Source organism: Cebus imitator, unplaced genomic scaffold (assembly GCF_001604975.1).
Source record: "Cebus imitator isolate Cc_AM_T3 unplaced genomic scaffold, Cebus_imitator-1.0 Scaffold841, whole genome shotgun sequence".
NCBI classification, from domain to species: Eukaryota; Metazoa; Chordata; class Mammalia; order Primates; family Cebidae; genus Cebus; species Cebus imitator.
The window spans coordinates 239,744-251,773 of NW_016108156.1; the positions used below are offsets into that span (position 1 = coordinate 239,744).

The following is a 12,030-nucleotide window of genomic DNA, read 5'->3' on the forward strand; positions in this document are numbered from 1 at the left end:
TTGACCAGGATGGTCTCAATCTCTTGACCTCGTGATCCACCCGCCTCGGCCTCCCAAAGTGCTGGGATTACAGGCGTGAGCCACCGCACCCGGCCAACTTGTGCTTTTTAGTGTCACATCCAAGAAACCACTACCTAACCCAAGGTTGTGAAGATTGATGCCTTATTTTTTTCAAAGCATTTTCTAGTTTTAGCTTAGTTTAGGTCTCCGATCCATTTTGAGTATGGTGTGAAGTAAGGTCCTGATTCTTTTTGCCTATTGCATAGTGTGTTTTTTCCCATACACAGGTCAGTTGTGTCTTCTGTAATCTCATTTAAAGACCATTTGCACAAGCTTTTCACAGCTATTTGGGGGCATTAAAAATAACACTCTGACGAACATCATTGCATTTCTGTGCCCAGGAGCTCAGCTTGGTCAGCATAGTTGGAATTAAATAGATTTTTGTCGACTTGGGACTGCCACTGTTACTATGGGAAAGTAACTTCATGGCACAGCAGCTAGTTAGCACAAGTCGAGGGGGCAGCACTTAATGTACTCTTGAATGGTCCCTGCCCAAGTTGCGTAGTCCAGCAGGTCTATCATGTTCTAAATCTCAGGAATTTTGACTCAAACTTTGGAACATGATTTGTCATGTGTGGATTCTTGCACCTTAAAATTGTCATTAGTTGGTTTTTCTGGCCTGCTTTGTGATGATATAACTTCCCATAAGTACTCTGAAGAATGACTTTACTACAGCCCTTGTTCTTTGTGAGGCATCCCCCTCCTGGGGCCAGGGTGCTCTCACCCTCCATTGCTCTTTCCTTTCCTTGCAGGGCAGATTTTCTGATGGGGAAGGTTCTTAAAGGGGCTTCTGTTCCATCTCACCAGCTTCTCAGGTCCTTACTTTTACCAAGCGTTCCCTGGAAAGACCAGGGTGAGCAGTGTCTGCTGACTATGGACATGAGATGCCCAGTCAACACACGGCAGTGAGCCCTGGGATACTGGCCTGTTGGGAGTAACGCATGCATGACTTGTTTGGCTGAGATAAACTGAGGCCAGCTTTGGCTTCCAGCAGCTGTCACATGGTAGGCACACTTCCAGCCTGCTAAGTCACTGGGGATTGGAGGTAGGCACCTAACCTTTTTGAAGTTCTGCATGAAACTCAGCCAGCCAGGATAGAGACTGTTTCAATAGGCCTTTTTAACTGTAGCAGACCTCCATGTTTATGTGTTAACCTACTCAGTTAAAACTCTGCCTTGTCTGTTGTCTCTTGCCCTTTTAGAATCACTGTCACTTTCAACATTAACAACAGCATCCCACCAACATTTGATGGGGGGGAGGAACCCTCGAAAGGGCAGAAGGTTGAAGAACAGGAGGTAAGCTTAACACTGTAATCAGCTTTTACCTAAGTTCTGACAGGCTGTCCCTGGGGCTGAGAGGAGGAGCATTTTTCTTTGTTCATCTAAAAAAAAAAAAAAAAAAATCCTCTAAGTCCAGGCCCATGGCTCCCACCTATAATCCCAGCACTTTGGGAGGCCAAGCTGGAAAGATCCCTTGAGGCCAGGAGTTTGAGACCAGCCTGAGGAACATGGCAAGACCCTGCCTCTACGAACATTAAAAAAAAAAAAAAAAAATAGCTGGGCATGGTGGCGACATGACTGTGGTTCCAGCTATGCAGGAGACTGAGGCAGGAGGAATCAGTGGTTTCTGACCAGCTTTAGCAGCACTGTGGCTCCCTTTTCTTTCTTTTCCCAGGGACTCAATATGTTGCTGTCTGCGAGCTCAGGCTTAGTAGTTTGGCCAGTATTCTCTTTTTATTTATTTATTTATTTATTTTACAATCAAGTAGGTGAAGTGAGGACAGTGTTCTCTTAATGGAAAGGATATGAAATGGTCTCAACCTCTCCCATGATAGGGAGATTTTTTTTTTTTTTTTTTTTTTGAGACAGAATCTCACTCCGTTGCCCAGAGTACACTGATGCAATCTCTGCTCACTGCAACTTCCGCCTCCCAGGTTCAAGTGATTCCCCAGCCTCAGCCTCCCGAGTACCTGGGATTACAGGCATGCACCACCACAACCAGCTAATATTTGTATTTTTAGTAGAGATGGGGTTTCACCATGTTTGCCAGGCTGGCCTCGAACTCCTGACCTCAAGTGTTGGGCCCACCTGGGCCTCCCAGAGTGCTGGGATTACAGGCGTGAGCCACCATGCCCAGCCTCTTCCAACATTTTCAGAAGTGCTGTGCTCAGCCTAGTAGCCAGCCAGTATGAGGGCCACAGAGTCCCTAGAGCTTCTGCCAAAGCAGCCATCGATACAGTGTTGTTTCATGACCTGGTGTGGTCAGCATAGCTCTCTGGTATGCTTCTTTCCCAGCCACCCCAACTATCATTTCTCTGACATTGGACCCAGTCTGCTCCCAGAGCTCACCATCAGGAAAAGTTGCTGCTGTTATTCAGCCATAAGTTTGACCATTTAACCAGGTTCCCCAGCCTTTGACCCTGGTCCCTTATGAAGAGTCTTGGAACAGTCAAGCTAGAAAGAGATCTTGAAACTTTAGGAAAGCTCTGCAGTATATGGGTAGAGAAAAAGGCTTGGAATGTTAAGGGACTGATAGAAACTCAGTTAATTGGCACATGGCTGAGGCTGGTATCCTTTTATTTATTTTTTCTTGTGGAGACGGAGTCTCACTGTCATCAGCCTGGGCTGGAGTGTAATGGCAAGATCGTGGCTCACTGCAACCTCTGCCTCCCAGGCTCCAACGATTCTCCTGCCTCAGCCTCCTGAGTAGCTGAGATTACAGGCACCTACCACTACGCCTGGCTAATTTTTGTATTTTTAGTAGAGATGGGATTTCAGCATGTTGGCCAGACTGGTCTTGAACTACTGACCTCAGGTGAACCACCCTCCTCAACCTTCCAAAGTGTTGGGATCATAAGCCTGAGCTATGAAGAGATAAAGCTCTTCATTTGGGAACAGTATGACATAAGACTATTAAAATGGCTACATTGTATCCTAACAGTGATGGCCATCAGACACTCTGAACTATCTGAGATCCCTGATCCAGGCATCCATCTCCTTCCAGCAATAGCATATACTGACTTCTTGTTTCCTTTCCCAGCCTGAATTGACGTCAACCCCCAATTTCGTGGTTGAAGTTATAAAGAATGATGGCAAGAAGGCCCTTGTGCTGGACTGTCATTATCCAGAAGATGAGGTATGCAGGGTGGAGTGCTAGCCCCATGGTACTCCTGGGGAACACAGCGTGTCTCTTGGGAACTTCCTGTCCCATTTAGCAGACATTTAAAGATTTTCTAGCTTAGACCAGCAAAGCCAGGGGAGGGAGAGGTATGGAGTGAGGGAAGAGGGTTAAAACCTAATGAGTGATATGCTGTCAGTGACCCCCTTTCTTTGCATGAGTCTGGCTTGCCCTGGAAAACCCTTCAGTTTCCCCAGATACTGTTTCTTCTCAGGTTGGACAAGAGGATGAGGCTGAGAGTGACATCTTCTCTATCAGGGAAGTTAGCTTTCAGTCCACTGGCGATTCTGAATGGAAGGATACCAATTATACACTCAACACAGATTCCCTGGACTGGGTGAGTGCTTGATAAATGGGGGAACCTTTTGGACCTTGCAAGGGAGGGTCCTAGTTCAAGGAGAGAAAGAAGAATTTTAATGGAAATTAGAGATTTTTTTTTTAACTAGTAAATGTTGTTCTTTGCAGGCCTTATATGACCACCTAATGGATTTCCTTGCGGACCGAGGGGTGGACAACACTTTTGCAGATGAGTTGGTGGAACTCAGCACAGCCCTGGAGCACCAGGAGTACATTACTTTTCTTGAAGACCTCAAAAGTTTTGTCAAGAGCAAGTAGAGCAGACAGACACTGAAAGCCATAGTTTTACGGCAGGCTTTGGCCATTGAACAAATCCAAGTCTGAAGCTAGACACATGCTTTGAAATGATTATCATCCTAATATCATGGGGAAAAAAATACCAAATTTAAATTATATATGTTTTATGCTCTCATTTATTACCTTTTTTTCTGTACAAATCTATTATTTGTAGATTTTTGTATAACATAATAATAGACAATAAAATTGGTTTATCTCCTCCAAGGCAGTTTGTCTTTTCTGTTCCTCCCCTTTCAACCTGCATCACAAAAAACCAAGAGCAGATGCTGAAAAAGGTGTCTCTTCTTTTCATTCGGTATTGCTGAGAAGTTTCAATACAAAATAAGTTAAAAGATTTATATGTACAAGGCTCCTCAGAGGAAATGAGTTGTCTTCAGCTGGGTAGAATGATGTGACTCCAAGCTGGCTCTAGAGGATCACAGCCCAAGTATCACAAGCCTAGGTTTAAACAGGAAAATAATTAGCTTAAATTGTATTTTAGGCATGACAGTTATCACTAGTGTCGTTTGTCAAGAAGGCCACTGACGACTGCCCCTCTTGCTTTGCTGGGCCTCTGCCCTGCAACCTTCAAACAAACAACTGCCTTGGAAACCTTCAGCATCAATATAGTCTTCAAGCTAAGATTAAATCCCGTAGATGAACTAATCAAACATCCTTACCCTCAGGAAACCAGTGACCAGAAAGACTATTCAAACTCTTGATAGCCTGGGGCCTTTAAAGCCCGGCAGGAAGATGAGACTCCTAATCTACACAAGATTCAGGTATGTATCATAGGGGAGGTACAAACCATGCATGATTAGTACAGGCAGAAAACTGTCTTCCCCTTGATTTGTAATAACAGTAAGCACCTGAGTGTAAAACTGGCTCCCAATTCCTCGATGGCTCAGCCCACCAATATGCTAAGGAATCCAGTTTGTCCTTAACCCATTTATGCAAATTTTTTGTGTGAAAAATCAGAACTTGGGGATGACCTTGAGCAGTAGGGCATCAATAACTCCCACAGGTTTAGTGTTCAATAATGGAACACTAGGCATAAATGGGTTACCCTTGTTTCTTACCACTTCCACAGGTAATATATTTGGTTTTCTCTAAAAGGCACTATAGCCTTGCTAATGGGTGGTTTAGCATATTCCATCCCCATGACCACCTGAGCACCTTCACATCTGAAATATTCCTATAATATGTCACCATCTTATGCAACCCACCTCATCTATCTTCCAGCACGTCCTCAACATTTATGCTGAGCTACCCTACACCCTGACCTCACTGAATTCTAACCCAATGGTCCTTGATTCCCCCTTAAGAAGTGAAAATCAAAGGTTGAGTGGCACACTGGAACTAGAGCTTTCCAAATGTTGAACTCAGAACCTACAGAATACAATTTTGTCTTACCCTCCTGTTTCTTGTTTTTTTATTTTTTAGCCAAAGTCTCCCTGTCACCCGGGCTGGAGCGCAATACCATCATCTCAGTTCACTGCAACCTCTGCCACCTGAGCTCAAGCCATCCTCCCACTTCACCCTCATGAGTTGCTGGGAGTACAGGTATGAGCCACCATGCCTGGCTAATTTTTGTATTTTTAGTAGAGATGGGGTTTCATCATGTTGCCCAGACGGGTCTTGAATTCCTGGCCTCAAGTGATCCACCCACCTCAGCCTTCCTAAGTGCTGGGATTACAGGCATGAGCCGCAGCACCTGGCTGTGCTTCTCGTGTTTGCTGTGATCCCCCACCTCCCCCGACTTAACCAACAATGGTCTCCCTTTCCACCCCAGAGCTCACACTGCCAACTACGATCTCCAGGACTGTTGCATAGCACTCACCTCCCAAACCTCACTACCCACTTGGCTTTACTGCTGCTCTGAGCCACAGCACTGACAGTTAGGTGAGTGGATAACTGGGGTCCATAACAAGTATATGCTGAGCTGAAGCTGTACACTCAGCAATTAGGCAGTCTTCCGCTTACTCTAATTGCCCTTTTCATACCCCCCAGCATTTGGACTTTCATACTTAAAGAGCTCCAGACATCATTATAATCTGTGTGGATGACTCACTTGTTCACCTTACCAAGAAGGCAGAAGCCAAAACCATCTACTTGTGCCTCTTCAGCTCTCCTCCCTCCACCTTAACTCATTTGTACAAGCATATTAAGCACCTATTTATTAATATATGCCGAGCACAGGGAGTAAAAATAAAGATACGGACCTTGCCCTCAAAGGTCCGTATCTTTGTCCATATCGACAAAGAGGAGCAGTAACTGCAACACTGTTATAGGTGACACGGCATAAGGTACAGAGGAAGCCCAAGGAGAGAACAGCCAATTCCCCTCTGCCAGCCCTCGTTAGGTTTACTGAGAATGGTAACAGACTCCAAAGGAATGGACTCCTGAACTGGCCTTTTTTTTTTTTTTTAAAAAAAAAAAAAAAAAAAAAAGGGGGGGGGATGTTGCTCTTGCTGCCCAGACTAGAGTACAATGGTGAGATATCCACTCACCGCAGCCTCCACTTTATCTGCTTTCCAGGTTCAAGCGATTCTCCTGCCTCAGCCTCCCAAGTAGCTGGGATTACAGGCGTGTACCACCATGCCTGGCTAATTTTTTATAGTAAAGATGGGGTTTCATCGTGTTGGCCAGGCTGGTCTCAAACTCCTGACCTCAGATGATCCACCCACCTCGGCCTCTCAAAGTGCAGGGATTACAGGCATGAGCCACCGCACCTGGCCATCAGTTCTGTTTTTGAGACACAGTCTCACTCTGTCACCCAGGCTGGAGTGCAGTGGTGTGATCTCAGCTCACTGCAACCTCCACCTTCCAGGTTCAAGCAATTCTCCTGCCTGAGCCTCCCAAGTATCTGGGATTACAGGCACCCACCGCCACGCCCGGCTAATTTTTGTATTTTTAGTAGAGATGGGGTTTCACCATGTTGGCCAGGCTGGTCTTGAACTCCTCACCTCAAGGAATCTGCCCGCCTTGGCCTCCCAAAGTGCTGGGATTATAGACAAGCCACCATGCCTGGCCAAGACTGGCCAATTCCATGTGAGGAATCAGGCTGAATGAAGTACATGGCCTATTGTAGTGCTCAATAAATATCTGTGCAAATGATCCTTAAATGGAGGGGGAGGAGTCAAAGGCATTCAGACAGAACAAACAGCACAGAAGCCTGAAAGCACCTGCATATTCGAACGTCTGCAACCAGCGCTGGGTAGCTGGGACAGAGGGGAACACATGCCTGTAGTCCACAGGAAGTAGTAAGGGGTTTCATTTGAACTTTCATCTACTATGTTTCTTTCCATACAAGCTGATGGAAAACAGCATCCTTCCACCAAGGCCTGAGCCTGGAGCAGGAAACAGCAGGGACACTGGAACCAGAAAGATCAGGGATCTAATACTAGCTCTATCACTTAGTAGTAAAATTCCAGCCAAATTACTTCACTCCTCTGAATCTGTTTCCTATTCCTAACAGGAACTACCCTCTCCCTCATGAACCTAATGCTCCAGCTAAGCAGAACAAGATGCTCTTTGTATACACTCCAGTTTCCTGCTTCTCTGCCTTGTTCTTCATGTAGGGATCTTCCACTTAAGCTCTAACCCTACAACTCGCCAGATCTCCGTGTCTGTCCAGATCGATTCCATGTTTTAAGGGCAAGTTAAATGCCTCCTCCAGGAAGGTATCACTGTAAGTGACATTACCCTCCTCTGAACTCCCAAAAGCCCTCCCTCTACAGCTCTCCAGGAATACTGCCTGTTTATTCTGTTCTCTTATTACCAACCCAAGACTTGAGCTCTGTGAGAGATGTGTATTTCTGAATTTTAATAAGTCCTCAGTTAATTTTTTTTTAATGAATGAGTAGAATTAAATACCTATGGAAGAAACTTGATAAAGGTGAAATGGCTGTGTTACTAGGCAGTGCTGCTTATAATAAAAATGACCCCTATAAGTTAATTGCATTTGGAATGAAAGGGCCATGAAGGAATTCTAAATACCCAGTAGAAGGCCATGGCTATAAACTTCCTAAAGTACAGTATGCTCCTAATCCCTGAATTCCCCTGGGACCAAAAAGCAATAATAATAATATATATCCTATTGATTTTATGTGTGTTTGTGTGGATATATATACACACATACATATACATATACATATATGTTACATGATTATAAGAGATACTGGTTCCTATAGCATGCTTAAGACTTCTAAGACAGGTGGTTCCTATACCCACTTGTCTTTCTGTCCCTCACACCTCAGCTGTCACTCAGGCTAGTGACTAGCCCTTGGACCTCTGTGAAAACTCTGCTGACAGCCAAACCTAATGCTTCCCTGCTATGCTTTCTGCCCTGTTTCCTTTGGCAAAAGTGGTGCCAGTATGGCCTATCTAGGTCTTCTGACTATGAAATTACCAGCTGAATCCAAAATGACCACTGCTGATCTAACAAGAGCAGGTGTGGAGCTGGGCGTCCTAACTCCCAGACCAATCCTCTTGTCATGATCCTACGCTGCATCTTCCCTTCTCGTTTCAGAGAATGATTGGCCTTTGAGTTGAAATGACTTGTTACCTTCACTTTTCTATGCAAGTAAACTCCTTAGAGAATAAACTGCATTAAACATTTACCTGTTTCTAGGCCATTACTTCTATCGAGATGGAAATAAAACCAACCACAGACCCCACCACAGTCTGGGTCCCATGAGAGGCTTACCAGACAGCTCATGAGAAGACTGGACTTTTCTTCTGTTCCTCCAGTGACTGAAAATTCAGGTGTGTGGGGACAATGTGCACTGTGCTCATTTATACTACCCTCTAAACAGGCACGAAGCTTCTGCTCTGTCAAGTCAGAAGACTACAAAATAAAAAAGTTCAACCTCATCTTAGTGACTTGATAGCCAACAGATTGAAAATCCTCACTCCTTATGCCAACCAATGTAACTGTGGCTCACTGATGGCTTGATTCTTTGGAGGCTTAAGGATAGATACTCTTGGGTCCATGACTGTACCAAGAAGATCTCCTAACCAATCTCCATTTAACTGCCTCTCCAAATGAACCAATGCCCTCTACTCCTGCTGTAAAACACACTGACAGCCACACATGGCAGGAAGAACAATCAGAGATGCAGACTACTTTCCAGCCTCCCTCTGCCTCTGCCCTTACTAGCTGAGTGCATCCTTACCAATAACTATTAGTATTTGCTCCCAGATCTGCTTGGGTTACTTGAACTTGCTACTGTAACTCAATAACATTACTTATTAAGTAAATCAATGATACAGGGGAATAATGAAGTTTTATTTTTGTAAGAATAAGTGGAAAGTTATTCTTTCCACTTATTCTTATAAAAACACTCTGAAAGATGAGCTGCTTTATAAAAAAGAAAAAGAGCTATAGAATTAGGTAAATGATGGGGAGGAAAAATTCCAAAGTTCTATACTCAGCTGCTTGATCCACTTTATGGAATTAAAACTGGAAACTCCAGACTATATATTATAGGAGTTGGTTATGTAAAAAAGGTGACTCAGCCAGGCTTAGTGGCTCACACCTGTAATCCCAGCACTTTGGGAGGCCAAGGTGGGTGGATTAACGGAGTCAGGAGTTTGTATTGGTGAAATTCCATCTCTATTAAAAATGCAAAAATTAAGAAACAAAGAAAAAAAAAAATACAAAAATTAGCCGGGTGTGGTGGCATACACCTGTAATCCCAGCTACTCAGGAGGCTGAGACAGGAATATTTGCTTTAACTCAGGAGGCAGAGGTTGCAGTGAGCCAAGATTACACCACTGCACTCCAGCCAGGGCAACAGAGTGAGACTCTGTCTCAAATAAAATAAAAATAAAACCCGTGACTCAGCTCTCCAACCAGCAGAGCCACACTCAAAGGCTGTCAAATAAATTTATGTGTTTGAAACTTTCCATAAAACATTTTATTTTTATAATTTGCCTCTTTAACCAACTGCTCAATTAACTGGCAAATTTGCACTTCAGTCCACACATGCCAGATAAAAGGACTCCTTCTGTATTTTAAGATTACTGAAACTTAAATCCTGAATTGGGTATGGCTTCATATATAGAAAATTTTTATGGAACGTCAGATACAGGCATTTCCAATTCCAAGCTGAGGTCTCCATAAAAAACTTAAGCAGTGGTGGCTCTCCAGGGCCCTAAAAGACCTGATGTGTACTGTTTGCCAATTTTCATGCCGTATATATTCTCACCATGGCTGATTTGAAGCTGTCAATGTGACACCACTGAACATAAAATTGGGAAGAAATAAACACAATGGGCTCCAAGCCAGCCCTGGAGGATCTTCAAGAAAGTGATATATGTGGGAAGAAGGGTCACAAAATCTGTGGAACACTCACATGAGATGGGATGGACAGGCCACACTGACACACGACCACACCGCCTGTGATTCTCAGGTTGTACCTAGAAGCAGAATTAGGATCCCAGAGCATCATGGCCACCAGACCTGGATCTTCAAACCTTTTCAGGCAACAAATGTGGGGGAAAATGCCACTCACTTAAGAGTGGGGAATGGGAATGAATAATGCTGAAAAGGTTTTAACTCTTACTTTGTACATACAGGACAGATGAGTGGGTTTGCCTCCCACTCAGCCAGCATGACACTGAGACACTTTTCATCAAACTGCAAGCTCTTCTCATATTCGCTGATGATGGACTGCTCTGCAAGGCAAAGGCAATTGGAGTGCTTCACCATGCTTCAGGTTGCCCTGTATTTAATTCTAAGCTTCACTTCCAAAGGCTTCCATCACACAAGGGAAATATTTGGGCAAAACCACAATACCAGTACTAGTTTTTACTGCTCTCAGCCTGGATTGTTGAATCCCTCTCCCTCCTCTCTGTCCCTTTTTGCGAGCACAAGAAGTAGGCTAAGACACAAGAAGACAATTTTCACACACATCTCCAGAGGCCATAGGAGCATATGGAATATCAGGGTCCTACAGGCATCTAAAGAAAGCTGACAAAGAGAACTGACGGCTGGCCAGGCGCAGTAGCTCACGTCTGTAATCCTAGCACTTTGGGAGGCCAAGGCAGGCAAATCACTTGAGGTCAGGAGTTCCAAACCAGCCTGGCCAACATGGTGAAACCTCATCTCTACTAAAAAATACAAAAAATTAGCTGGGCGTGGTGGTGCACACCTGTAATCCCAGCTACTCGGGAGTCTGAGGCAGGAGAAATGCTTAACTCGGGAGGTGGTGGTTGCACTGAGTGGAGATTGCGCTATAGTACTCCCACCTGGGCAACAGAGCAAGACTATGTCTTTAAAAAAAAAAAAGAGAAAGAACTGATTTCTGATGCCAGGACAACCCTGCTGAATCAAAAGTGATCTGTTTTCTAAGTATGTCCACATACTTGAAATCTGTGTAGTTCAGAATCTCTGTGCTCATTCACTCAGCAAACATTCAACAGTACCTAGTATGTGCTAGTCACAGGAGGCACAAAGATGAAAAAGACTGTCCTGTCCTTGTTGAGCTGACAGTCTAGATATTAGGGAAGGGGTCAAAAAACTACAGCCACGCTTATTTGTTTATGTAGTGACTATAACTGCTTTTCCACTAGAACCGAAGAGTTGAGAAGTTGTGCCAGAGACCACCACATGGTCTGTAAAGTAAAATATTTGCTATCTGGCTCTTAAAAGGTCTGTCAACCTCTGCTTTAGAATGTTCCTTATGGCTGAGTAAGCACAACACAGTAAATCCTTGTCACTTCAGATTTATCAGTTAAATATGCCCCCAAATAAACATTTGGTGAGTCTTATGTTTCACCACTCAGATAGATTTTGTAGGTGGGGGAAAGGGAAAATCAATTTAAAAAGATGATAAGTTAAAGAATTTATAGTCTAACTGGAATCAACAGCAGCAGTCATAACAACTAACACTTGCATGGCACTTATGTGTCAAATGCTATTTTAAGTCCCTTACATATGTTACATATGTACATATTCTTCACTATTATTGTCCTTATTTCAAAAGTGAAGAAACTGAGGCACAGGGAAATTAAGTGCTTTGCTCAGTCTCACACAAATTAAAGTGGTAAAGCCAAGTGAATCTTAGAGGTATGACTCAACAGTATGTGCTCTTGCCTCACCATAATAGCTGTTGATTATTGAAAGCTCTCTGTGTGTCAGGCAATGCACTAAGT

The 12,030-nt window shown here is 44.0% G+C and overlaps 2 protein-coding genes across 9 annotated transcripts in view; one reads left to right on the forward strand and one right to left on the reverse strand.

Moving 5' to 3' along the window:
• The window catches only part of LOC108297772 (complement C1q binding protein), a 7,039-nt gene extending 2,895 nt beyond the window's left edge, over window positions 1-4,144 (forward strand). The window contains exons 3-6 of the mRNA XM_017520481.2: window positions 1,262-1,355; window positions 3,100-3,195; window positions 3,452-3,574; window positions 3,703-4,144. Of these exons, the coding sequence (XP_017375970.1) occupies window positions 1,262-1,355; window positions 3,100-3,195; window positions 3,452-3,574; window positions 3,703-3,852 (463 nt within the window). The 3' untranslated portion in view covers window positions 3,853-4,144. The remainder of the gene's footprint in view (window positions 1-1,261; window positions 1,356-3,099; window positions 3,196-3,451; window positions 3,575-3,702) is intronic.
• Window positions 4,145-4,176: 32 nt separating this feature from the next.
• The window catches only part of RPAIN (RPA interacting protein), a 12,575-nt gene continuing 4,721 nt past the window's right edge, over window positions 4,177-12,030 (reverse strand). The window contains exons 4-7 of one of the 8 annotated variants that reach the window (XM_017520477.2): window positions 10,440-10,551; window positions 10,230-10,293; window positions 8,579-8,719; window positions 4,177-4,329 (exon numbers count right to left, since the gene is read on the reverse strand). In XM_017520477.2, the coding sequence (XP_017375966.2) occupies window positions 4,300-4,329; window positions 8,579-8,719; window positions 10,230-10,293; window positions 10,440-10,551 (347 nt within the window). In that variant the 3' untranslated portion in view covers window positions 4,177-4,299. Of the gene's footprint in view, window positions 4,330-8,578; window positions 8,720-10,229; window positions 10,351-10,439; window positions 10,552-12,030 lie in introns of all 8 variants that reach the window. The other 7 variants (XM_017520476.2, XR_001822318.2, XM_037735563.1 and 4 more) reach the window with 7 other exon arrangements.